This window comes from Cavia porcellus, unplaced genomic scaffold, assembly GCF_034190915.1.
Source record: "Cavia porcellus strain 051 isolate PalLab524CR breed Dunkin Hartley unplaced genomic scaffold, mCavPor4.1 scaffold_5, whole genome shotgun sequence".
Taxonomy (NCBI): domain Eukaryota; kingdom Metazoa; phylum Chordata; class Mammalia; order Rodentia; family Caviidae; genus Cavia; species Cavia porcellus.
In genome coordinates, this window is record NW_026947488.1 from 19393788 (window position 1) to 19420626 (window position 26839).

Genomic DNA, 26839 nt, shown 5'->3' on the forward strand with positions numbered 1-26839 from the left:
TGTAGTGGTGCTCATTAAAATGTTCAAATGAACACGTGGACAAATGAGTACATGGATGGATAGATGGATGCTTCAGTAGATCAGGGGTCAGACGGATGGATGGAAGGATGGATGGATGGATGGATGGATGGATGGATAGATGGATGGATGGATGGGTGGGTGGATGGCCAACAGGACATTATCCTTCCATTGTCATATTTTTTAAGTGCAACCTATATGTAATGGCCGTTCTCTTTGGAAAACAGGGTAAAAAGTGAAATAGAAAGTCAATTGTGTGACCTACAGTCCTCACTAACAAAAGTCCCAGCAAATATCTTTCTGGGTTTCTGTCATGACAGAAGCCTCACTACTGTTCCAGGAAGTTCCTTCCCCTTTTCTATACTTCAGTGGGAAAGAGCCTCAGTATTATGAGTCTAAATTTGCTTATTATTTCTGCTCATAAGTTTTTGAGGCCACAGAATCCTGTGAGTCTGCCTTTTCTCCTTCCAGATAATAAAGTTTTCTTCCTCTAATCTGCTCTCTCACCTCACACAGGGTCAAGCAGGTACCTACCTATTTGCCTCCTGCCTTTGGTTGGAACCAAAGTGGCCACCAGCAGGCAGCAACATTCCCATCTCTGGCGCCAGACTTCAAGGGAACACAGCTGGCTCTGAAGATTCCTGCTGGGTGCACAGGAGTGGCAGTTAGAAAAATCAGCTTTGATTTGATTTGCAAACTGAGCAGAGTCATTCAGACAAAATAAATCTGAAAACCCATAAAGCCATTTGCAGAGTTGCTTTGCAGAACACAGCCACAGTTTTAATCTAGTAAACATTCTATAACGATCCCATTAAAACAACTCCCTCAGAGTAGGTGCTGAAAGCTGAACTTCAGAATAATGAAGCATAAGATAAGAGGCCAGCGTTCCCAGTAGTGCCATTATGTCCATCAGCGTTGATGGACTGAAACCATTGCCCAATGGCAACAGGCAATAGGCTTGGGTGATGGTGTTTTGTAAATGTGCCTTGTTTTTATGAGAGCTAACCCTGAGGTGAAGCACTTCTTCCAGGAGCTTTCTCACCCCTCTCTATAAAGGCTCCTTAGTCCCACAGAATTTACAGGAGCAATAGATAACCATTCTCCAGGGAAATTGCCTCATTTTACTGATGCTAAGACCAAGGACCAGAAAAGAGATTATGTGTCTGTGGCTTTCTTTTCCACTAAATAACAGGCCACAGGTGGCATAAAATGCCACATGAGATGAAAGAATCATCTGCTACCAGTAGGAGGTCCTTACCTTGCTAATCCAATATGTATGGACAGTTCTGTCTTATGTAAAGCTTTCTTGCAAGGCTTCATGGGACACTAAGAAATCAGAAGCTCCTGGATTCAATCCTACCTCCGAAAGTTTGTTGTTTGACTTGAGACAAGTAACTTAATATTTGTGGACTTATTGTGTCACTTTTAAACCCAGGATTATTAGTCCTAATATTCTAAATATTCAAAAATATAACAGACAATAAACTATGAATTTCATTCTATCCTGGCCTTCTGAGTCTGATGGAGATCCTAACCTACTATGCATAGGTCCTTCCTCAGTTCTCTAAAGCAAACTGTCTCAGTCACTTTCTCATTGCTAGAACAAAACACCCAGCACCCATAATTAAAGAAGTTTATTTTGCTCACAGTTTTAGTCCAAGGTCAACTGACTCCAAGACAGAAACAGGATGGCAGAGGGGCTTGATGGAGGAAAAGGTGTTCAATGTAAAGTGGTCAGGGAGCAGAGAGGGATGGGAGTAGCTGCAGACAAAAATATACCCTTTCAGGTCAGTGGATAAACCCACTGATGAGTACAGAGCACTGTGCTCCAACCACTTTCCAAAAGCCCCACCTTTACCTAACCTATAGCAAAAGCCAAAGTCTGCATTCTCATACAACTCTACATATGAGTCATCTGGCAAATGACTTGGGTTAAATGCAAAGTATAGAAACTGAAATTCTTAGGAATGATGTTGGCCTCAGCTGTCAGTGGGTTACCATTTTATCTATAGATAGTGCTCGGATGAGATCCTGCACAACAATAATAGACTTTTTGATCCTGTATGTAGGAGTTCCTCCATTTGCTAGCCCTTGACTATGGCACTGTGCTTTCTTCCACATCCGCCCAGCAAGTACAGGAGAAGCCTGGATCATGGAACACCCCAATCTAGCTACAGCAGCTGGGGCAAGGGCCGTAGGAAGTATCCACCGTGAGAGGGAAAACAGTAGAGAGATAGTCAAGTGGAAATTCTTGGAGTTTTTCAGTCTTCTAAATCTGTCAGATTTTCAGAAGGGAAAGCTCAGAATGTGTGTTTGGAGAGTTGGTACAAGACACTTCTTTTCTTCCTCAGTGAAATATAATTTGAATTTTTCAGGCTAGGTGCACTGAGATTGCACAGTTGTAAGAAAGTCTCCTTGACCCCTGATCCCTTTTACTCTCAGCCAGGGTCTTCTTATTTCTAAAATGTCAATGAAGCAATATGACTTTACTACATCCTAAGGACACCACAAATTAACGTAAATTTGATCTTTAATATCTTTACCCTTTCTTTACTATTTTTCTTGCTTTCTGGCACATCTCTGTGGTCTCTTCTGCCCTTCTTCAATCTGCTAGTTTCTAGATTGACTCAGACTATCCCGCTGCCCAACACACGTCCTCCACATCCCACTCAGGAAAGCCAAAGCTGGTACAGTAGAGTCCAGGAAAACACAAGCAAGCACAGACTCTTATCCTCGCAGAACACAGCTAGGAAGTCCCAATCCCTCCCTGTCAGTGAGAAATGAGAATTATCTACTACGATCTGACACACCTGTGTTGACTTTGGCTTAAGACTATGGTTCTGAAGAAAGTGGACCTTACAAAAGGACAATGTACCCATTTAAAATTAGGAGTTAGGGAAGAGGAAAATTAGAGTTAGGCTAGAAACAGGGTTCAGTATAAAAAAAAACTTCAAACCACATTGTTAGGATCTCAATGCAATGTTCAAATAGGGGAGGGGGAGGAGAAGTTTGCAAAAATTAACCACCAATTTTGTTGCAGTCTCAGAGCTGCATTTGTGGACATGAACTTACAGTAGTATAATAGAGGTAAAGCCTGGAACATAGTATGCACTAAATAAATAGTGGTCATCATTATTGCCCTACTCAAGAAATGAAGCCATATAGGTACAGAAGGGATAAATAAGGAGTTCAAGGTCCCTAAGAACTGTAACTGAGATATGATTCGCAGCACCATTTGAATCTTAACACCATAGACTGAGCAAGAATCCATGGACTGCTGGTAGGATTCTGTTTCCTAATTTTGGGTCCTTTTCCACCCCTTAGCTAAAAACAACTGATAATACAAATTTTAGGGTGTGACAGTCTTTGGCCTCTCTTCAGTGGTACGCAAGTTAACATACAGAATCTGAAGCATAAGATGAGATGACTCGAAGAACCTCAGCTTTTTTTCCTTCCACAATATATTAAAGCTAATAAACCAAGAAATTAGTTTGTCTTCAAGGTTGTCTGCTCCAGGGTTGTCTGTAGCTTAGCAATATCTCACTACCGTCATCATTCATTGGGTTCGAAGAGGAAAAAGTTACAAAGGAAGTCTGAGAAACTCCAGTCTTGCGTCTTGTTTTCATGGTTCCAATTTTTTAATTCATTGCTGATATATAGACATAAATACACTGAACACTGCCTGGAAAGTGCAGACAGATAAGAGTAATGAATCTTCCAGTAAAATAGTCATATGGTGGGAAACCAGTGATAGAGAAGAATGCAAGAGACCACCATCTCTTTTTCACCTGGATTAGTCAAGATAAGGTAGGCTCTGTTGCAATAACAAATCAGGACCCAAATCTCAGTATCTTAATACCACACAGGTTTATTTGTTGCCATGTCATCTATAATATATGTGACCACCGTAGAGGAAGAGAAATTGTGCAGATAGGAATTTTGATCTTGAAAACCTCACTTGGAAATGAATCATGCCACTGCACTTCCATGGCCTTAATGAGAACTTGTCATGTGATATAACCCACCTGAAAGATAACTAGATATAGTCCACACAGCTAAGAAGTGGAAATGGCATTATAAGCAATAGTCATCACTAGCACATATAACACCTTTTCCCTTGTGTGCTGCTGAGGCCTACCCATAACCCATCACTTCTCTTCGGCCTCTCCACCCACAAGAAAAATCTCTCCCAGGTGTTATACCTGTCCAGCTGTCCCTCTGTTTCTACACCTGCAAGTTCAGCATTGAGGCAAACTAGAGCATGGATTGTAGCCCTAGAGAGTGAGGAAGAGTGACACCCTTTCTAGAGCTGCCAACTAAGCCAAGCCTTTAACTGTTTTCTTTCTGATTCTTAAATCACTCGTGTGGGATTTAGTATAACCCCTCATTTACAGATAAATAGAAAACTAGAAAGATGTGTATTTTAAAATGATACAGCTACTAAGTAAAACAAAATGCTGACTTACAACTTCATGTATTTGGTTAGTGTTTAGCAAATATTTATTAAGTACAACTAATATTGACATGTGCTCCCTATTCTCTAGAAGTTAAGAATTTCATCTTTCAATTGGGATGCTCTTAGGGTTTGGACAGAAAATGTTTTCACCATCTATAAACCCAAAACAGTAACACCATTTATTTCAAAGGGCTAATGCAGGAATTTGATGTGTTAATGAACCTGCTTAGTGCAATGTCTGGCATGTAATAAGCACTCACAGTGTAGTAACTGGTGAGAGGACCAATTGATGTGTATCAATACAGTGTTACCAGGGCCATGAGGACCGTAAGTGCAGGATGCTGTCAGAGCATGGAGAAGGGAGATGTTAATCAACTTACTATACACTTTCCCACTGTGCGTGGACACTAAGCCATATTTTGAAAAAAAGGATGAAAATGATCCTATCGAACAAGGCAGGAGTGTAAGGCAGAACGGTGTTAAGAATCAAAGAGGTAGATACACAGATTGCTGGAGGCAAAAAAGTGTGCAGCCAAATGTGAATGGGACAAAGCAAAGGCTGGGTGGCCAAGACACCAGTGTTAGCAGAAGCAGTTAGGATATTCAGAAGTGAAGCAGACGAAGCATGAGTGGTCAGGTCATCCAGGACTCTGAAGTATTTTCCTGGAAAAAGCACTCTAGTTGCAGCTCAGCCAATGAATGAGAGAGAAGACTAAAGCAGAGACAAGGTTGCAGAATGACAACAATTAGGATGCTGCTCAAAGAGGCCAGGTCAGAATATGAGTCATTTCTTCTGTCAAATCTTTTGTTTGTTTCTTTGACATGTGTTACCAATAGTCCTTGTCTTGCCATCCTGGACAGATTGAATGGGGCTAATAAAAACAACCACTTACCACAGGGCTTAGCACTTTTCTGCAAAAGGGTAGATAGTAAATATTGTCAGCTTTGCAGGGCTGATGCTATTTGTCACACATACCAAGTTTGCCATTAAAGCACAAAAGCAATCATAGATAATGCGTATAAGTGTAATTGTGTTGAATATGATTTTGTTTACATACACTAAAATTTGAATTTTATTCAGTTTCTGATATGTCTCATTATTCTATTCTTATTTTTCCCAAATATTAAAAAAAATATTAACATTTTTGTGCCACTCAGGGAATAGGCAGTAAGAGCTGTGTTTCACCATAAGCTGTCATTTGCTGACCCCTGACTTAGAATGTGTTTTGGAACTGTTTACTCATGGTTGCATTTTATAGTGCCTCATGACTGTTGATCAAGCTTGCTACTTGCATTATTCTTGAAATGATAAAGTTCCTATTTATCACTTAGTCTGCAAAGCCCTACCTCTTTCTATTTTGCATGAGGATTTTCTGAAGTTTTGTTGATGAATGGCTAGAGACCCTTGTAGCCTCTGATCAAGCATAAAAACCTTCTAGGCTTTTTGCTTTCTTCAGAGGCAGGTACTAGACCTATTAAAGCCATGCAAACCAGGGTTTGGACAGAGCCTCTGCCCGGTACTAGTTTTGCAATTTTGAGCAAATTATACTTAACATTTATCCAAGGCTCACAAGACTGAAGGAAGGAACAAAAAAATTGGAGGCTAACTGAATGATTCAAGTAAAAACACAAGGGTGGACTGAACTAAGTGGGGATGGAGAGAAAAAAGAGACTTCAAGAGAAGTTTTTGGGTAAAATTAGTAAGACCTCATTGTTGATTTTTATATAGCAGACAAGAGGGAATATTGAATAAAGGGAGTGCCTAGATTTTTAGACTAAGATGCTTGCTACATGGGTGGTAGTGCCATTTACAAAGAAAATGAGGGCTGGAGAAAATGAAATTTGACTGGAAAAATGCCATGTTCATTTATAATACTACTGACCTTTATGAGTTGTCCTAAGTCTTAGAAACATTATATGTGAGCAGTCTGGCAGAGTACCTGGCATGCCATGGGTACTTGATAAATGGTGGCTTTTATGCTTGTTTCATTTTTAAAAATCTATTTTAGGCCCCTGTTTTATTAAATCATGATGTTCTTTTGCTGCTTAATGTGAGCTCTTCAGAGCCACAAGACTTGCAGTTTTGTTCACCGTACCTCACGTTTTCATGTGTTTCTTTCTCTCCTTCTCTTCTGCATGCTGCCTGGGGATTGGCTTCCTTGTGGTCAGCACCAATGGGCAGCGCCCAGGTGACCCCGGGGACTCCACTCTGCCTCCTCACCACAGGTGATCACCAGAGCCCTGGGCAGGTGGGAGGGGATCAAGAGTGGCCCATGCACAGAGGGTCCTCTGGGCCCTGTGCATCAGAGAGGAACTGGAAGCCCCCCCCCACTCCACCCTCTTATCCACACACCCACCCATCCATGCAGCCACCCTTCAATCATCCATCCACCCACCATCCATTTACCCATCCAACCATGCATCCCTGTATCCATCCATCCATTTATTCATCCATCTGTTAATCCATTTTATAATGCTTACTAAATACCTATTATGTGTCAGGCACTTTTCTAGATACTGAAGAATACAATAATAAGGACAAGAGTATACTATATGTTCATATGGCTTTCTAGAAGGAGAAACAGTCACTGGTTTAAAAAATACACAAATGTGCAAATGTAAATAATGCTATGAAACACAGGTCATAGTGTTCAAAAATGCATGTGACTCTGAGGGAATGTTTTACAGAGCTGTGATCTGAGGTTGGAAAAGAATTGACTTAGCAAGTCTGTTCTTGGGACATTTGGCCACAATCTCCCTTAAAGGTAACCAGCCCACTTTTCTTACCTGTTAAGTGGGAGTTATAATATATACATCTTAAGAGACACTATTTGCACTGCAGGTTTTATATATGCAGAGTCTTCTAAAGGTGTATTCTGATGCGAAACAAGATGATAAATGTCAAAAGAGCTGGTATAAGAAGGACCAGGCTAGACATGTTTGAAGCACAGTGTAGATAGATCTCATTTCACATAAACATGTTTCATTCTTCAGAAGATGCAAAGCCCATCCATGCCAGAGATTGCTGCTCATCACAGAGCCCTAGAGATAAAAGGCAACCCACGAAGCAAGAGATCTTCCGTCTTTTAGGGACCTTTTCTGCTCATGTGGGAAGTTTCAAGCCTTTAACTGTCATCACTCTCAAAGTTCTTGCCCAGACATGACTTCCTCTCTACCAGTCCCTAACTGGTTAGTTTAGCAATGTGGAAAAGAAAATAGGGCAGTCAGTGAAGACAGGAATCCCGCCTTTTGCTATTGCATAGTGAACTCCTGTTACCTCCTTTCCCAAATGGAGACACATTGCTGCTAGTGAATGTCTCAGACTGGGCTCCCTGAGCATTGGGTGTGTGATGGGGGGTTATTGTGCACATCATTCATTGAGAGATGCTCTCAGAAGAAAGGGAAGGAAATGCAGTGAGTCAAAAGGCAAAGTTAGAGGAAAACATGGAGACCTGAATCAGTCTGAGCTCCACATGTGTCTGGAGTGAATTGTTCTACAGAGTTGGTTTCTACCTTGAGGAAAGAGGACCAACATTTGTATTATGGTGTCAGTCAGCCATTGGCTACGGGTTGCCGTGAGATGTGTGGCCTCCTGAGATGATTCCCTCAGCCTTATGAAACTTCTCTAGGGCAGGAGGTATTGTGAGCAATTTGCAGCCAGCGCTCACAACAGCTACAGAGTAGGTGCACCAGGCAGTAAGGCAGATTTGGGCAGAGCCTCAGTAGCTCCTGCTATAGCCCAGTTTTGTATGTCTGCCTCTGTACTGCTGTGAGGTGGTATGTCACCACCAATTGCTCAAGCATTCTATCTTATTTGAATCTCTGAAGTTAAATAGCCTTATTTCACCTGGAATTATCACTAATTATCGTATTTACTTTCTAGTCATATTAAAGAAAGATTAAACTCAGTAACCCTAGAGTGCCCTGTGCAGCAGCAGTCTCACTTTTCCCCAAGAGAAGGGAGTCACAGATAAAACCATGAGAACATGCGGAAAGACAGTGAGAGACAAGTTCTTGCCACTGTGCCCACACTTGGCTTATGGAGAAACACTGCATCTCTGGACTGTGTGCATGCAGGTCCATTTCTCCTGAGCTTTATTGTTCTTTGAGCTTTATTCATTGTTCTCTGAGCTTTGTTCAGGTTGAGCCATTAGATAATGTTTGCTTTAAGCAAAGCCAATCCCATATCAGGCACATTTGTTCTTACCTCTTGTCTTCCGAGGTGTCTGAATGCTCCTGCTCTGACAGGTTTATTTCATTGGGTTCCTTTTTTTCTACCTTTTTCTTAGTTTCATTTGACAGGTGAGGTGTCTTTCTCTTTGAGCAGGCTGTCCCTTTCAAAGGGTGATTTTGGTAATGTCTGTCCCGTGGTAGCAGTAATGGCTGATGTAAATAGTAACTGCCTGGCTCTGAGTGGCGGGGATATTAGATGTAAGCACAGACCACTCAGATCATAGCAGCTCCATCCTGGAGACCTGCACAGCCACAGGAGGTCTCAGGGACAGGCTGGCTTTTGGGATGAGTTGAGGCTGAGTTCACCTCTCAGCTCTGCCATTTTCCAGTCCAGTGACCATCAGTGAGTTATGTCTCTTCTTTGGACCCCATTTTTTTCATGTAAAGAAATGGAGCTAACAATACCTACAGCCATATTTAAGTATAAAAACTGGTGTGAATGCAACTGTAACTTCTTCCACAGCTAAATACCACTAAGTTTTCATATTCCTTTAAGGACTTCATGTTCTAGAATCCAGAACAAGGTATCTAACCTAAAAACTCTTAATATCTAGGATTAGAAATACTTTTTTTCCATGAAGAGCTACTCTGTACACTATAGAATGGTGAGCAGCATCTCTAGTTTATCCATGAGATGCCAGGATTGTACCAACCTCATTGTGACTACCAAATACATCCCCAGACATACTCAAATGTTTCCTGATTTGAAATAATCCTCTATTAAAATCTCCAGGACCACTGTTTAATAGAAATATAATTTGTTGTACAGATGTGATTTTTAATTTTTGGAGTGACATTTGAAAAGTAAAACAAAAAATTGCATTAATTTAATAATGTAATTTATATAACCTAATATTCACAAAATATCATTTTAAGAAGTAACCCGTATTTTAAAAACTGGAGAGTAGGAATGGGAAAGTGGTTAAAAAAAAAAGACAAAATGTGTTCTGTACATGTATTAGCTCCCCACAATGAATGCAGTCATTACATTCTGCAAGCAGGTACTAAAAATAACTATTAATGAATGATGTTTTACATTCTTTTTTACACCTAGTCTGAGATCTGGTTTGTTTTTCCCATTTAGCGCATGTTTCCATTCAGATGCTAAGTCTTAAATGGTTAAAATGAAATACAGCCCTGAAAAGATTAAAAACCATGTGCAACAAGTAAACATAATTTTCATTGCTTTGATTTTTAAGTATAAGTTAGTTGAAATAAAATGAGCTTTAAAATTGAATGCCTCTATCATCCTAGCCAAATTTGAAGTTCTCAGAAAGCACCTGGCTTAGTGACTACCAGTTTGAACAGCACAAACCTTAAAGGGGAAGCACATCTTTGTCCTTTAGGTCCCTGGTTGGTGAGCACAGGAGCATATATACATGGTGTCAAGGCTCCACAGAGTTCAGTTCCCTTTATTCCATTATGCCCTTCCTCCCAGATCATGGGTCAATGTCTGGAGAATGCGTTGGGTTGGAGTAACAGGCCTCTAGTGGGTAGAAGCCAAGGATCTTAGCACTGAGAGAAATAGGCAGAAGCTTCTCTAGCCAGGGTTGATATTTTTTTGGACTGGGCTGACTTGAGGCTGCAGTGGGCAAGTGACCAATTTGCTGTTTCTCCTAATAAGACTTGGTCTATCTTAGATCACCGCTGTAGAAGCCACGTCTCTTCTCTGACCCTTCCTAAAGCTCAGCCAGGTTACTCCTAGACCCAATATGAGATTGACAGTGTTTAGTCTGGAGCACAGAATTGTTGCCCTAAAGATCACCTCCAGGGGTTCCAGTGGTCACTGTCACTTCTGCACAAGGTAAAGGGCCTTGGGAAAATTCCCCTGTTCCTTAAAATTAGGGAATCTCGAGCAAATCTCTCAGTTTTTCTGAGCATCAGCTTCCTCATCTATGAAATCATAATAAAGATGAGTCCTGACCTGGCCAGGCTCAGTCATAGTAAGGACCAACAGAAGAAATGGGTCAGTCCTGGGCCAGCTCCAGGTTTGAAAGGGACAGTTCCTTTTATCATTCCTTGCTTCCCTATGAACCTCATATTAAAAATATCTAGTGTCAGTTCTTTGTCTGGTCTTCAAATTAGGGCCTTGCTGCAGTGACTTGATTTAAACCATAATGCCCTCTCCAGGAGTGATTTGCAAATGCCCCTAAGTAACTTTTCTAGGGTTAGTGTGAAAATCCTGGACCCAAGTGGAAAGAGTTTCAGTCTTTGGGACAAGACTGCGTAGGCAGAGAGGACCTGAGGAAATAGCACAGCAGCCCAAGCAGGGTCACTGCTTGGGCCTTGCAGGCTTTGACACACTAGGGCCCCCACTATCCTCTCAGGGACTTGTGCTTTGGTAGGAGTTAATGGATGAAAATAGGAGCAGGAGACAGGAGAACCAGATAAAGCTCTAACATGAGCACCCACCATGGTGCACTATGCTTGGTGGGAAGAGGGGAGACAGACAGGCAGGATGACCCTGGCTCCTATAATATCCCAAGGCAAGAGAGCAATCAAGAGCTGAGGTGACGTGGTGCTGAGGACCCTGAGCCTTTAACCTCAGTGTCTCCAGTCTCCCCTAAGTCCTGAGTTAGTCTGCACATTCTAGGGCTATACCTGCAGATTAGGAGCAGAAGCCACAACTGTGGGTCAGAGAAGTAGATGACATCAAACAGTCCAGTAATCACTGCAGAGGACCTTCTGCAGCTCCCCTGTTGTGCTCCTCAAGTGGCTGCAGGGCTGACTTTTCAGAGCAGGGTGAGAGGAGGGGTGCAGATATTCAGAGCTTATCAAAGGCAAGGCTGTAGGTACATCATTCTGGCTGCATCCTGTGTTATCTGAATCTCACTCTGAATCATTAGGCTCAGTGCAGAGGAGGGGTCTCAAGTCCATTGTGGGGTGTTCTCCTGTGGCAGGTAAATGTTATACTTCTTGCCAAACAAGCCTCTAATCATGAGCATCTGTGAATGAGATTTTCGTGGCACCTATCTCTCCCCTGAGATATTTTCTTTAAATCAAGAAGTAATGAGCCTACCATCTTCCATCCAAAGTGCCATTAATTCTTGATTCAGAAACTCAGTCTTGTGCTTTCCTTCTTTCTCTCTCCACAGCTTCAGTCTCTGCTTTCCATCATCTGACCTCAGCTGCCTCAGATCTCTCTTGGATCTCTGTCTCCTTCTTCACCTCTGCTTTACTGCCTTTCATGTGTGAGTTTTGCTTGGATTAGTGTCACAGCTTCCTATCTGGTCTCTTCATCTTGCCATTAGTCCTTTTTCAACACGTGTCACCACTAAAGCCACAGAAATAAGAGTCTAATCCTGATTTAAATGCTCCTTTGGACTTTGGGATTATTAACCTGACTCAAAGACCTTTCCTGACCTAGTCTCTGGCACTTCTCCATCTCTCTATCTTTATTTCCTCCTTTGTGTGCTGTGCTGCAGTCATATTAATCACATTGATAACACTCTTGGTCTCACACTGTTATGCCTTCCTTTGCTGAGATGTCTCCACCCATGCCTTACCAGCTTGGATCTTTGCAAAACCTTTCCTGCACTTAATATTTCAAACTGCACCTGGAGGAGATGGCCTGCTGGCAGTCCCATTCAGTACAGAGGTACCACTTCCATCCCTAACTAAGGATTCTTCTAGACCTCAGCATGCATTTGCAGCATAAGCACATTGTCTTAGAGCTATTTGGATCCTACCAGCTCTTTCCCTGTGCTCAGCACGCATGTAGTTACTCTCTTGGCCTCATACAAGGATAATCTAATAAGTGGGAAGCTGATTAGCATTTACGGAGCATGTACTGGGCATGATAAATTCCCCTTTGTCCGCCTTCTGCCTCAAGTCTGTGATGGTTTGAGTACCTCATCCTGTTCTTTTTTTTACTATTTTGTTAACAGACTGGGAGTCACTGAGAAGTGCTTTTCTACCCAGTATTTAAACTCCATACAACCATGTACTCCAAGCCCCCTCGAATGATTCCCCAGGGCCATCGAATGGGGCGCCTCCACAATCTGCTTGGAGTGGTCCTGCAAACCCCAGTGTCTGACCTGCCTTCTGATAATGCTGGCATGGAACAGGTCAGGCTGTGAGAAAGAGTCATAGGGAAGAACTGAGACTGAGCCATGTGACCAGCCAGAGATATTGCCACTTCGGACCTCCACTTCTGTCCTCGTTAGCTACCATGAGTACCAGACTGCTTTTCACCCTTACTTTGGTGAGGGAGGTAGATCAGATTTTAATACAGGACAAAATGATTCAATGTTTCTGTTTTCAAAATCCAAGGGACAAAGGCTAGAAAAAAGAAAAATGTTCATGGTGGATTTGGCCGGTATCTCAACAATCAACACTGTGCTTGCTGCTGGTTATATTACCCTTGCTTGGGTTAGTTGTCCTAATCTGAATTCCATGCGGCACATTTACCAGCTCCTCTCTCTAATCCTACTCAATTTCCCCTAATCCTGCTATAGATTTCTCTCCTTTTGGTGCACCTTTCCCTCATTTCCAGACACTGATGCTTGCTTCAAGCTGCATGTTGCAGAGACCAGATCTGGATATCCTGACATTGCTGGGTAAATCTTCACCTCTTGTCTCTTTTCCTTTCCCTTTGGGTCAGGTAAAACAGTCATCCCCTGAGGAATCAATTTGTCTGGAATTGTATAGAAAAAAATTGAATTTTGTTGAGTATAAACCCTGGGGAGATTCAGCCCTTGATGCATCTGCTATGCAATCCAGACAGAAAGCCAGGACATACTGTCCTTCCAGAAGGTTTATGTTCTACTGAATCCAAATAGGAACCTTATTCCACTTCTCATATGTTGTCCAATGAACCTTGACCCTCTTAGTGTTTACTGAGTGAAATGCTAAGATGATGCTCCTGTTTTCCAGGCTACTTTGATCATCATGATCAGCTTAACTTAGAATTATGCATTGAAATATGTCCCCCAAAACACATGTTGAAGTCATAACTCCAGTAACTGGGAATGTGACTTTATTTAGAGGTTCTTTACAAATATGATTACTTAAGACAAAGTCAGAAAGGTAGATCTAATCCAATATGACTGTTTTTCTTACAAAGAGAATAAAAATATGTGATATGAAGAGAGATGCACACAAGGAGACTGCCACGTGATAACGGAGGCAGAGACTAAAATAATGTATCTTTAAGGCAGGGGATACCAGGATTACCAAGCACCTCAAAAGCCAGGAAGGATTCTACCCAGAACTTCAGAAGGAACCACACATCCCACCTCCCCTTGGTCTTGAACATCTAGCCTCCAGAACAATGAGGATAAATCTCTATTGTTTTAAGATACCCAAGTTGTGGTAATTTGCATCCACAGCCGAAGGAAGCTAGTACACTTTATAAACACAGTGAATCTGAACACAGGAATGTAGTCAGCAGTTGAACCTCAAATGCTTTGCCTCTTTGATAGACCTCAGGGAGACCAGAACTGAGCACTGACTTCCCTGAGTGTCTCATTAGTCCATTCTGCCTCTTCCCTGAAGACCCTCGTTTGCTGTACTCTGCCTTCAGCCCAGACTGATTTCTGTTCTGTGACTTTAACCCTTCCCTTTCTATTTTGTTTCCTGCCTCCTGCATTAGAATAGTTTTAGCAACTGCTACTAGTCCTGCCATGGAATGCCCTTGGCATCACAGACCAGGATGCTGTCACCTGTTCTCTGTGTGTCCTGGAATTATATGACCGCAGACATCCCTGGCTGGCTTTGTACGGTGCCAAAGACTGCTCCTGGGAAGGTTTCCCTTGTCCCACACTTGCCCCAGGCTCACTCTGAACTCCACAGGGAAAATTACGATCAGTTTAGCGTGACCACATGCTCTTTCATACCTACTTCCTGCAAAAGTCTAAAGGAACTATCACTTTGCCACAGGGCATCCTACAGAGTGTGTGTTCTCTCTTACATCTGCTCTTCAGACTAAATCCTTAATCCCTCGTGCAGGCTGTGGGTGCCCCTGTCAGTGGCAGCTAAGCAGCTTTGAGCCTCCTGGTTCCAGGCCCAGTGCAAATTTCTGTAAGCAGGGAACCAGTTCTGTCGGTGCTGAGCTAACTCAGCCTTTTCATCCTCAGCCACAGGTCAGGTTTTCCAGACCACAAAGGAGCCAGTGTGGGTGGGAAAGTGGGGATGCTGCTAGGTGGTGTCAGGCATGCATCAGTGTGTTCCACACTACTGATAACATGTGGAAACTAAGGGTGTGGTCTAGCATTACCCGAGCAAACTTTATTCACCCTTTGCTGGACACACCAGGGTAGGAGTGCTCATTACTTGAAGCTTTGATTTTCAGTTTGCACACTTCTCCCAATCAGTAGTGAGTCCTAAGACAGCAGCTTCTGTGCCTGATACTTGTCTGCCCACTATCATCATTGTAACCAAATATCTCTCAGGTTACAAGCATCTGGTACTTTTTCTTTGTGAGTGGGGGTTGAAACGGTGCTGATGGTTATAGTGCATTTGATGGTAATATGCCTTTTCCAGTTACCTTCCAGCTACAAGGGCTAACTTGTGTTTCTGGTTAAAGTCTAAGCACAACTCTAGGTGTAGTTTGAACTCTCACCATGGGTGCAAATTGGCTATGTGCCAGAATACCCCTAAACCCAAGGCCCAGACTGCTGCTAATCCTTCCTTGTTTTAGCTTTGACTCCTATCTCATCACCTTCTGGCTGTTAACCTCGACTGTGGCCAGATACTGACCCAGTCCTCAAAGTACAACTTATTCCTGGTGTCTTAAACAATCTTATACCCAGCTCTAGTTTAGTTTAAAGTCCTATTCTAGTCAAAGACCTAATTCTCTCCATTAGACACTTGAGATACTTATAAAATTGACCTCCCAGGATGTAAGACGGCAGTTGATGATATGTGGTACAAAGCAATTTCTAGATCTTCCCCTACAAAAGGAGCATCAGCATTGGCCGCATGTGGCATCAGTGGGCATAGCTACTCTTACTTAAGTGTGGGGTGCTAAGTTTAGATAGATAGAAACATTTTTTGAATGCAGTTTTCTTGCTCCTAGAGATTTTCCATATGGGCATCATAGAACCATCTCATTGAGCCACTCTCCATGGAACTAGAATTTGACAAACACATAGCATTTGCTGTGCAAACAAAGTCCACCCAGAAATACATATTCAGGACACTCATGGGGTGAAGCAAAATTCATGATGGGGAATGATTTATCTGAGTGGCTGAAGCACTTTCAAACAATCAATTAACATGATTCTCATTTCACAGGGTGCTAACCTCCATTTAAGACTGAAAATGAGGGCACCTTCTGTCAGCAATATTTAGCAGATTTAGTTGTATAGGCTGTGTTGAAGTCAATTCTAACCTCTTAGTGCTGGTTAGGTAATATTGGTGGAATGGAGGATATTAGAAATGTGTATCTTCTTTACACTTAACTCAGTACTTATTAAATGGTTTTCTATGTCAAAGGTAGAGTTATCTTTGAAAAACTTGTATCTCTGTAATGTTTTCAACCGCTTGACATTGACTCCAAGTTAAATCTTGGCTAAAAGCAATTACTGTCATATGATAAATTGAGGCAATTTATTTATTACTTGGGAAACATCTTAGGTAATGTCACTTAAAAGAATGATGGAATAATCCTTAAGCAGTCCATTATCAACCAGAGCCAGTGAAAGAGGCACTGTTCTGTGGTGTGGGGACATAGTCAGCAATTTAAAAAATTTAAGCAGTGAGATTAAAAAGTGAACATTGAAATAGTCACCAAAACTTGAGCAAAACTTGTCTTCCTGTGGAATTATGAGATGCTTTAGTTGTTAAATATTAAGAAAGGTCTCCAAGAGAAAACTCAAAGATTAATAAGAAAACTAAACTCCATGCATTAAGGGCTTGGAAATGATAGTTGATATACAAGAAAAGTGAAAAGGATGAAGGAACTTAAGTTAAAAAGGTCAAGTTTAAATATCAGTTGCACAAAACCTGTATAATTTGGCTCACATAACAAGATTCTCATGACTTGCTCATCAATCCTTTAGATATTAGAATGTGATATGCTCCTGGGAGAAAACAAGAAGACATAATCTTCAAGAAAAGGCAGGTACAAACTGGAACTGCTTGATACAGAAGCTGGTAGGCCCAGAAGGGACACATAAATGCAAAGAAATTTTTGTCTGGCTGGTCAAGATGACCCTAGAGCTCCTTTATACTATTCTACTTCTTTTTTCCAGATACTTGAGCAAAGACTACCAAAATCATGTCACAGCAATTTCTCTTCCAATTATAGAAATAACAAAACTGTATAATTGTTTAAAGAGAATAAATTTTGTGCTAGATTGGCAGAGTCCATATTTCAGCACTAAGATTGTGTAGTCTCTTTGAGCCTTAATTTCCCCATCTGTGAAATAGGTATAATGATAGAACCTGTTCCTTAAAGTTGCAGTGAGATTTTAAACAAGGCAGTACAGGCAAAGGATTTAAAGCAGCAGCCCAGGTTGGAATCAAAGCCCTAATTAGGTGCTGACTCTATCATTAATATATTAATATTTCACATGGGTAAAGTATCATGACCCTTATGCTGCCATCTTATGAAAATCTCAAAGTATGCATCATACTTCAATGAATAGTTATTCTAACAAACAGTCACAATTGGTCATGGTCATGAATTCAAGCAAGACACATTACCAACCCTTTGTTCTGATGTATAGGTCCAGATACCTTAAAATGTGGCTTGGAGGTGAGCCAAGCATCACTTACTCATAGGAAGTTCACACTGGTCTCACATCCTTCTTTCATTACGGCCTTCCTCTGCAAGGACATGCAGGTGAATTTCTTTTACTCTTGTGCCAGTTAGCTTCTGCATTTGGCCAATTGATGGAGGGATAAGATTGGCACAGGGAAAGACAAGAGTTAGAGATGGTAGAGCAAGGGATGGGAAGTAATTTTCTTTGACAGCAACTGTGTCTACCCAGTGGTTCCAATTTGCTTCACGGTTCTGGAGTTGTACCTTCCACTACACGATCCTGACCTCTGCGCTTCTCCAGTTTGGACTGGATAGTGGCTTTCTGATATCACTAGATCATATCATCATCTTCTTCTTCCTCCTCCTATTCCTCCTCCCCTTCCTCCTCCCCTTCCTCCTTCTCCTCCTCCTCCTCCTCCTCCTCCTCCTCCTCCTCCTCCTCCTCCTCCTCCCTGAATACTAGTTCGCTGGAAAATTTGCTTCCGCTTAAATTCTGGGAGTAGTTTCCCTTTTCTGGTTGGCTGCTGACTGACATGGAGCCTATGATCATATCTAGTAATTATGTTTCCTTTTTATGAGGATGTAAAGAGAGAGGACCAGATTTTATCATTCAGGCTATATATTTGTTTCCTATATCAAATTATACTTAGTAGTGTAAACTATCTGGAATACACATTTTTTTCATTTATGCAACAGCATTTGTTTCTCCCCAGGTTTCTCACTCCCCTCCTGTTTGCTACAATTTCAATCCTTGAAGACTGCCAAAGTAGTTCATGATCACAATTACAAACACTTTCTGTGCTTTGGGATGCAATTTGTAAAGTCTAGAGGTTTTATCTAATGAAGTATCCAGATGCTCTTCTACCAAGTTCTATCTTGGATTTCTATTCCATTTTAAAAAATAGCCAGTCATTCTGAAAACTTGCTTCCAGCACAATCAAGCAGGTAGACTGCGCATGTCTGCCTTCAACAGAGCAGGAAAGCTGCCCAGTTTCCTTATCTTTTCCCTGTTGTCTCCTCTTGGCAAAACTTCCACAATCAGAGATGCCTGCAATGCCTTAAACCTTCTGGGGCTTTAAGGTAGCAGCTCAGAGTCAGGGTTTCAAAGATTTTCTCTACTGGGTGCCAGACACATGCAAAGCCAAAGTAAAGACAGAGAAACTCTTCAACAAAAGAAGTCATTAAGTAGACAGTGGTAAACTGCCAGCACAGTAAGATTTGCCTCCAACAAGCCACTCTGGGGATAATATGCTCTTGGATAACTGAGAAGCCACTGTGTGTTTTAAAGAGTGCAGCTTTTAGGAATTGCATCCCCAAGAACCAGCCTCATTCCTTTACCATCAGTGAAGATCCCCCACATGGGTTATGCATCCAGTGGGATTTGCTTGGGTTTTATCTATTGCAATTAGATGTTCTTTATCTATGACTTCTATTTTTGTACCATATCTTTACAAGGAAAATACTCTGAAGTGAAGCTATGAAATTGGGCCTGTTGCCAGTGAGAGTACTTTGGGAGTGAATCATTAATCTCTTGTTACCAAATTATGTTATTGCTGCCATTAAGTCATCCAGATGTAAGCCTGGTACAGGCTGTGCCTATATGAGCAGAGTTAAGTATATCACTCTGGGGGCCCTGCCTGCCTTTATTCTTAGGGATTGGGATGAGCTCAAGCAGCAGATTGTATGGAGGTTCTGCCCCAATGTCTTTTACCCATCATTCATAGGCACTTTAAACACTGCTTACCCTGAAGACAGTCCCAAGGTCATGTCATCATTATGTGACATGTATAAACAGTTCCTTAGAGTTTATCAAGCATTTTCATCTCCATTATTACATTTGATCCTTAGAAATCTCTGTGAATTTGGTATTTCCTCACTGATTTACAAACAAGGACACCAAACCACATTGTGGTTAACAGATTTTATCAAGGTCACACAACCCATTAATAATGACATCTGGATGTAAGCTCACATATTTCGAATTTGAAACATTGATTTTTGACCAGTGTCATAGAACCATAGCATTTCAACCTCAACAAAATCATGAGAAGTCACACAGTCCCTTCTGCTTATAGGGAAAGCACTAGGACCCCAGACAGCTGCTTACATTGTTGGTGACATTTCCCGCCTTTGTCAGTAACCTGGCAGTGAGAGCAGGGAGAAGAAAGCCAGTGTTGGAGCCCCCGTGTCTCTAAAGATGTCAGGGAGGAGTTCTCTCACCAACAGAATGGGCATCACTAAAATTAAAAGATACTGATTTGAACTGGAGAGGAAGTTTCAACTGGCAGACAAGAAAGAACAGCCTTCCTTGAGTGTAAAATTTTGAGTGCTTGGCTAAGTATCCATGAAGGCAAGAAAGTGAGAGTAGACAGACACAGAGGAGCAGGTAAAAATGATAAACTAGTCCTGAAACAAGATTTGGAAATCATGGTTGTTTACCTGTCATCTCTACATGATTCTATAAAAAGGCTCTGGGCTTTAACCACAGCTAAAGATCTCCTTCAAATTAATTTTTTTCTGCATTTTGGTCCTTAATTGACCTCCTGCCTCATCTTCCTTGTAATAGTAATTCTGACCTTTCAAAGTTAAGAGACCAAATCTACTCATTCTCCACAGTGGCCCTGTAGCTGTTAAATGTAAGAATTAGGACCCATCTGAATTTCCCTTCTTTAAGCTGAAAAATCCTGATTCAGACTGATACACCTTCAAAGTCAATGATCTCTGGACTTCAACGTGCCCATGAACCACACAGAGACCTAATTAAAATGCTAGTTTCAGTAGGTCTGAGGTAGGCTCCAAGATTCTGCATTTTTAGTGAGATCCTGTAGGATGCTAACATTCTGGTCCCTGAAACACTTTTTGAGTAGCCTGTCATCACCCTAGAGATCCTTCTTGGCAGAGAGATCTTGAGGTCACAACTGGATAAGAGTCACCTGAGTGGGCTGATGAGTAGAGAAAAGAACAGACCAGCACAGCTCTGTTGAGATTCCTTCAGGGATCCTTGAAGCAAACCAATGGGGATGGTTATTTACTTTACTAACACAGGAGGAAGTAGAAGGGTCACAAAATATGTCATCTGGGTACCATGTATGTAGCTAAGATTGAACAGCCTCCAAGAAACCAACAGCCATCCCTTGGACATCAGGTTTCCATACATAAGAATACACAGGAAGCACATTGAAAGTCAGCTGTGGCTTTTGTTGGAACTAGTAAGAGATGAGATATTAAGCCATGGTGGGATTTTAGGGAAAAATAGAGGGCAGGAGGCAGATGCTGCAGCTTTGAGAGAACTAGCTCAACCTTTGAAAGTCCTCAGAACTCAGAGGGCACAGATGGTGGCGGGTATAAGGTCAGTCATGCAGCCTTGTGTTGGAGACAGCAGTCTCTTGTCAGTGCAAGCTAAGTTCACAAGATTGTTTTTGATGACCACATCCCACAGGGGACTCCAACAGAGCTTTAAAGCTTCTCTGATTGTATAAATTATCACCCAGTGCCTCGTTGCCAATTCTGGTTTGCTTGTATTATTCTCAGGTTGCATCCTGTGAAGGACAGAGTGAAGAGGATGTATCTAAATTCTTACCAGTTTTCACATTCCCAGTCCTTGCTCAGTAGAAGTCTCCCAAGTCAGAGGCAGGGTCTATTAAGGACAGAAGTTAACACTAAGCCTGATTCTAATGAAAAATGTGGCCTTATGGTAGAAGTAATTCAGTCCCTTGGATCTTGGGGGCACTGATCAGAGACAGACAAACAGGGACAGGCAGACAGCTTTCTATGTAGTCCAAGTATTGAAAAGTGTGGAAAAGCTATCATGTTTCCAGGAGGCATGCTCAGTAGCCAACTCTGATATGTTTCTTCTAAATCTTACCACAGCTCTGATCCAGTGAGTACTGATAATGTGAGCCCTGTGGATATGCTCCTGAGTCTCCTGCAGGTGTGGGGCTTGGCCTAACATCTGTCTCCATCTCTTGTTTCTTCCTTTCGAGTATGAGAGTCACACATGGATGTTGTCTGGCCTTTAGTCCCAAAAACATTTCCTATGTGTTCTTAGCACCTTTGAATACTGCTGGGACCTTCTTTTATGGACAGAAGCACAAATCCCCCGAGACCACAGAAAATCCCCTTGAAGAATATTTAAACGAAACTTGGATTTTCTACCTACCAACATAAATTCACTTTCCTGTATCTGAAGCCTGGTTAGACCAGGCAAGCATGGCTCCCCCAATAATCTAACCGTGCAGAGTCTGTGTTTTCAGCTCTGATGCTTATTGGTTGGACTTACTGAATTTATCTAAACCACTGAGCTCTGACTTTTGAGATGGTATCTCAGAATCCCCTACATGTCCCTCTATGGCCTTAAAGTATGTTCCATTATTGAGTTATAGTCACTGTGGAAGGTGTGTGTCTATTTAGCAATACCTTGGAATTCTTTTGGGAAAAGTTTTCTCATACTTGTCCAAAATTCTTCATTTTCCTTTCGGCACAGAGCTTGAATCTGCCCTAGGAACAGCATTTGGTATTGGATTACTCATTTATTCATGAAACACTCTGTTCCCTTGGCTCTACCTCTCGTGGTTTTTCTTTCTACCTATCTGAATACTCAGTGTTTCCTGTGCAGATTTATCTTCCTCTACCCACTCGCTGAATGCTATAGTCCCGTATGTCTCTGTTGTAAGTTGACTTTTCCTTTTCCCTCTTTTCTCTCTTCTGGGTGATTCCATCAACTTCCATCTTCCAATTCCATCTGTGTGCATGACTCATTCACACATTTTTACCTCCAGCTCAGACCTCTTTTTGGAGTTCTAGACCTACAGTTTTAGCTAACTACATTTTTATCTCTCAGGCTTAAATTGCCCTAAACATATACACACTTTCCCTCCAAAGCTATTCATTTTCCATTGTGTCAGGGGCCCAAAATAGCACTAACTTCCACCTTATCATACAAACGAAAGACTTGTGGTCCTCCTTGACATTCTCTCTCCTTTTTTCTCCATGTCTCATCCACTGAATGTTGAGTAATTACTATTTTTTTTCTGATTCTCCACTGCCATCACTTGAGTCTAAGCAACTGTCTTGACTCATACTTGTGTGGCTGCAATGATCTCAAAACTGATCTCTCCAATCCAGTGTGGTTTTATAATGAAGTTGGAAGGATCTTTTGGAAATACAAATCTGAATGTAGCATTGTTCCAGGAACATTCCAGTGTTTCTTTGTCTCTTGGGCTATAGAACTGAAGTCCTCACTGTGGCCTGAAATGCCTGGTTCCCTCTCCCTCTCAAGCTTCACTTACCCTGATCTCCAGGCTTGCTTAACCTGATCATATCCCTTTTATTCTGTATCTCAGATGCCCCATCTCACAGCCTTAACCGAGGCTGTTTCCTCTGCTGCTCCTGTAGGTTCCTCTCATTTTCCTTTGCCTTCTTATGGATTTGGAGTGCACCCTGTTGGCCAGTTCCTCTCACAAGTGACTCTTTTCCCAGCTATACTTTTCATGAGTCTTGTGCCTCTGTTCCCAAATCCTTAATAGTGTTGAGTTTGGATTCCTGGTTTACTATTGCATCTCTACCCCCAACCACCACTGATTAAAGGACAGGAGCTGTATCTGTACTGTTCAATGCTACATCACCAAATGCCTGACTTATAGTGGGTACCTATTTAGTAGTAAGTTTGGATCCATCACACTAAGTGTAACAGCTTACAGTTACAGCTTCCACTAAGATCCTTTCCAGGCACTGTTTTCCCATAAGCTTAGTCTCTAGGACCTCACTGTCGGCTCTAAGTTTAGTTATGCCAATGGGTAAATGCTCCAGACCCAACTTTTTTCTCCTAAGCCAAATAAAAAGTACATCAATATTTAGAGAATCGTGATTTGAAGCAATTGACTTCCTTTGTACTTGGTGCTTATTGGACTAGCCATATCCTAGAAATCTCACATCCCATCTGGTAGATGGGACTACCTAGAAGCCACTCAGCACTATCCTCCTCTCTGGAGTGTCATAGCGACTCTACTAAAGAAAAGACTGACTGACTTCCCCAGGAATTTACTAGGCTGTAGATTCACAGAACCTCCTCAGACAACCCTAGGATTAATGAGTTGATCTTGCTTTTAACTGATGAAAGGAAAGAATGAAGTCCTTCATATATAAGTGATTTCAGAAGACTCTCTGAAGCTACAGACAGTGTAGATGGGCAATGAGTAGCAAAACACCAAATGATTGAGCAAATAAATAAAGCAAATGATTTTGGTTTATGCACCTTTATCTCATTCCATAATCATGAAATTAGTAACAATTATGAAGCAGGAAACCAATGCTAGACACTGGCATTTTAGAGATGAATAGCATGTAATCTCTGTTCTTAAAGATTCACTGTTCTCACTAGAGAGACTCAACTAAGTAAATCCAACTTATTCATGTTCCAGCAGTTGTGGCAAGTCCTCTGAGAAAGAAATCACTACACTACTAAGCACAAAGAAAGAGGTACACCAATGCACTTGTTCTTAAATATCAGTGAGTTTGGGAGATCGGAACCAAAGCTTATGAATCTTAGCATCCTTAAATGCAAGACTCAGCTGAGTTCTGTGACTACATGACTGCAAAAGGAGAAAGTCAGTTTGGTTCTATGAGAACAAATGTGTGTGGGCAGAGACATTATCACTTTAGCTAAACTCTGAACAAACACAAACATTTAGGGAGCCTCTATTATGAGTCAAGCTCTGTGCTAACATGGAAAAACAAAGATAAACAAGGCATAATCTTACCTCTGAGGACTTTGCAGACCCAAGGAGGAGACAGATGTAGAAACAAATAGCTAATAATAATGGTACATTGTGGTAAGAGATATTGTTAAATATCTACAAAGTGACATCAGAATTTAGAAGAGAGACAATGAGAGACTCCTAGGGGCACAGGCCCCTGGGTTATTCCCACAGGGTCTGAAACAGGAAGTCATCCTTGATCTCTAGTGCGTAGAAGAGCAAGAGGCTGGGCTTTGGCCTTTGTTGTTGTTGTTACTTAACGTTTGCTATAGTATGAGCAAAATAGATGTTTTAGGAAGGGAAGTACTAAAGAATTAGGGGATGTGAAAGTTGAATTCAAGGACTATGGAGGACTAAATTTGGATTCAGCGAACCGGAGACACCTGGGGTCTAACTTTATCAACCATGTGAATTCTAGCAAGTCTCTTGGTGTTTTCATTTGTAAAATAAAAAAATCAGTGTACACATTTAGGAATTTTTGTGATGCTTGACAAGCTAAATCTATGACTCACCCAGCACAAGGGTAAAGATACAGTGAGTGGCCAGTTCCCTGCCTTTCCCTATCAGGGGCTGAGTCAATAAACTGGCACTGGTAGACCCTATAATATTAACATTATCATAAATGCTAAAACTGAATGGGTTTTTTGAACCCAATACAATTCCCTTTAATGAACTTTTTACTGTATTGTTTCTTTTAAAGAAAAAAACCTACCTTTTTCTGTTTAAAAATCTAGTGATTTTAATTGTGTTGCCTTTTCATAAAGCTGTGATATTCACCATTTATCCAAAAGAATAAAATAGGGTTAAGAATAATTCCATGAATGCAAAAAGCAAATGGTGGGTCCGAGGTCAGATTCTAGAGACAAAGCAATAGGAAGAATAACTCTTCTACTTGCTCTCACTAGAAGACAAAGATGCAACAACACAGTTATAGAACTTGGGAACCTCCATTTCTCTTCATGTCAGTCTCTTCATCTCCAGAAAGCTCTAATAAAAATCCCTACTCCATAGGGGGTTAATTATTAAGTGGGATCAAATGGGGCAATGTGTTTGAAACTCCCACTACAGTGCCTGGCACACCGGTAACATTCACTAAATGTAAGCTATTGTTGTTATTATTATTACTATTAAAGTCAAGTGACATGGGTGAGTCTTTGCAACATCTTCCTTCTCTTTTCTCCTCAAGGTGCCTCCACCCAGAACTCTAACACCATGGAACCAGAGAAACAGGTGGACAACACTGTGAAGATGGCCGGCGTGATTGCTGGCCTGCTCATGTTCATCATCATTCTGCTGGGTGTGATGCTCACCATCAAAAGGAGGTGAGTCTCTGACTTTGCCCTGAAGACTCCACTGACCCAAGTTGGACCCCACTGCATGACTGCTGTATAGCTAGGTCATAGTTCTGTTGATCACTGTCCCAAAGAAATCATCTGATATGATGGTTGAGGTCTTGAAGTAAGTAGGAAACCATGGGTCCGTGTGTTGTTTGAAAGGTGTGTGCTGTCTGCTTGGCGAGTGATCCTGAGAAAAACAATTTCTCATGGGGCCAATAATTCTGATGGCAGGGCCACTGTGATGTGGCCTGGGATTCTGTGTATTGTGAAATGAGTCTTCTTGAAGTTAACTGCTCTGTTGTGATTGGTCATGTCATTAAGACAGCTGGGACCCCCAATAGTTTCAGGAAAACACTGCTTCATTTCTCTTAGCTCCACTCACCCTTGATGTCCACTGATCAAGTAGCAGACCTCAAAGCTTCTAATGAATTAAGAGACCCAAAGATTCTCTTATTCCATGCTTCTTCATAGTCTATGTCCTACAAATGTTCTTTTCCAGCTAGTCACTGCTTCTTTTTACTTCTCGACAAGATGTTTCCCTAGAAACCTCTGTCAAGCTAACAGTTTTCAAATTATGTATATTTCCTAAAAATCATATTGCTCATGAAGCAAAGGTACAAATTGTTGCCTTATTCCCAAGATTGTGTCCATAGGCTAGAGGCTCAATTTATAGAAATACATGGAAGAAAGGAAACATAAAAATGAAGGTCAGCTGTAACTGTCCTTAGAGTTCATTGGTTATTCCTCTAAATAAGGAGTTCTCCTTACCACTTGTGCCCTCCCTATCCTCACATTGCCATACTTACTCCCCATCTCTGTATCTTCCAAATTTATTTCCCAGCGCTCTAATCTTAGTCTCCATCTTCGTTTTCACTAGCCAGGACCCGTACAGCATTCATCTACATTATAACTATAATGACCTGCAAGGGGCACTGACCCCTGTGAAAACAACCTTCTACTCTTCTAAGCAAACTAACGTCTTGGCCTGAAACTCAAGGTTTAATGACACGGGGTTCAGGACAGCGCCAAGAACAAGATTAAAGGGCTTCCTACCACCTTAAAGATAAAAGGCACTTGTGAAACTTATTACTCATTGAAACAAAAAAACAAAATGTGTCAAAGATTAATTTCATTTTCTACCTTAGGAGCCACATTAATATGAATGCAGCAAAAAATTAAAAGCAATTTCTCCATTTCTAGCCACTAATGATTTAGAAATACAGTGATTCACACCATATATTCCGGTCGGGCTTCTCTCTCTCGGTCACATAGGCGCCAGAATGTCCCAGTCTCTCTCACATAGTCCTTTAAATAAGTCAATCCTTCCTCTGGC

General features: G+C 41.5%; 1 protein-coding gene across 14 annotated transcripts in view; it reads left to right on the forward strand.

Annotated features, from left to right (window-relative positions):
- The window catches only part of Ptprt (protein tyrosine phosphatase receptor type T), a 1059888-nt gene that overhangs the window by 875092 nt on the left and 157957 nt on the right, over nt 1-26839 (forward strand). For 8 of the 14 annotated variants that reach the window (XM_063248334.1, XM_063248323.1, XM_063248321.1 and 5 more), the window contains 2 exons: nt 6644-6700; nt 25356-25491. In XM_063248334.1, coding sequence (XP_063104404.1) covers nt 6644-6700; nt 25356-25491 — 193 coding nt within the window. The remainder of the gene's footprint in view (nt 1-6643; nt 6701-25355; nt 25492-26839) is intronic. The other 6 variants (XM_063248326.1, XM_063248327.1, XM_063248324.1 and 3 more) reach the window with 1 other exon arrangement.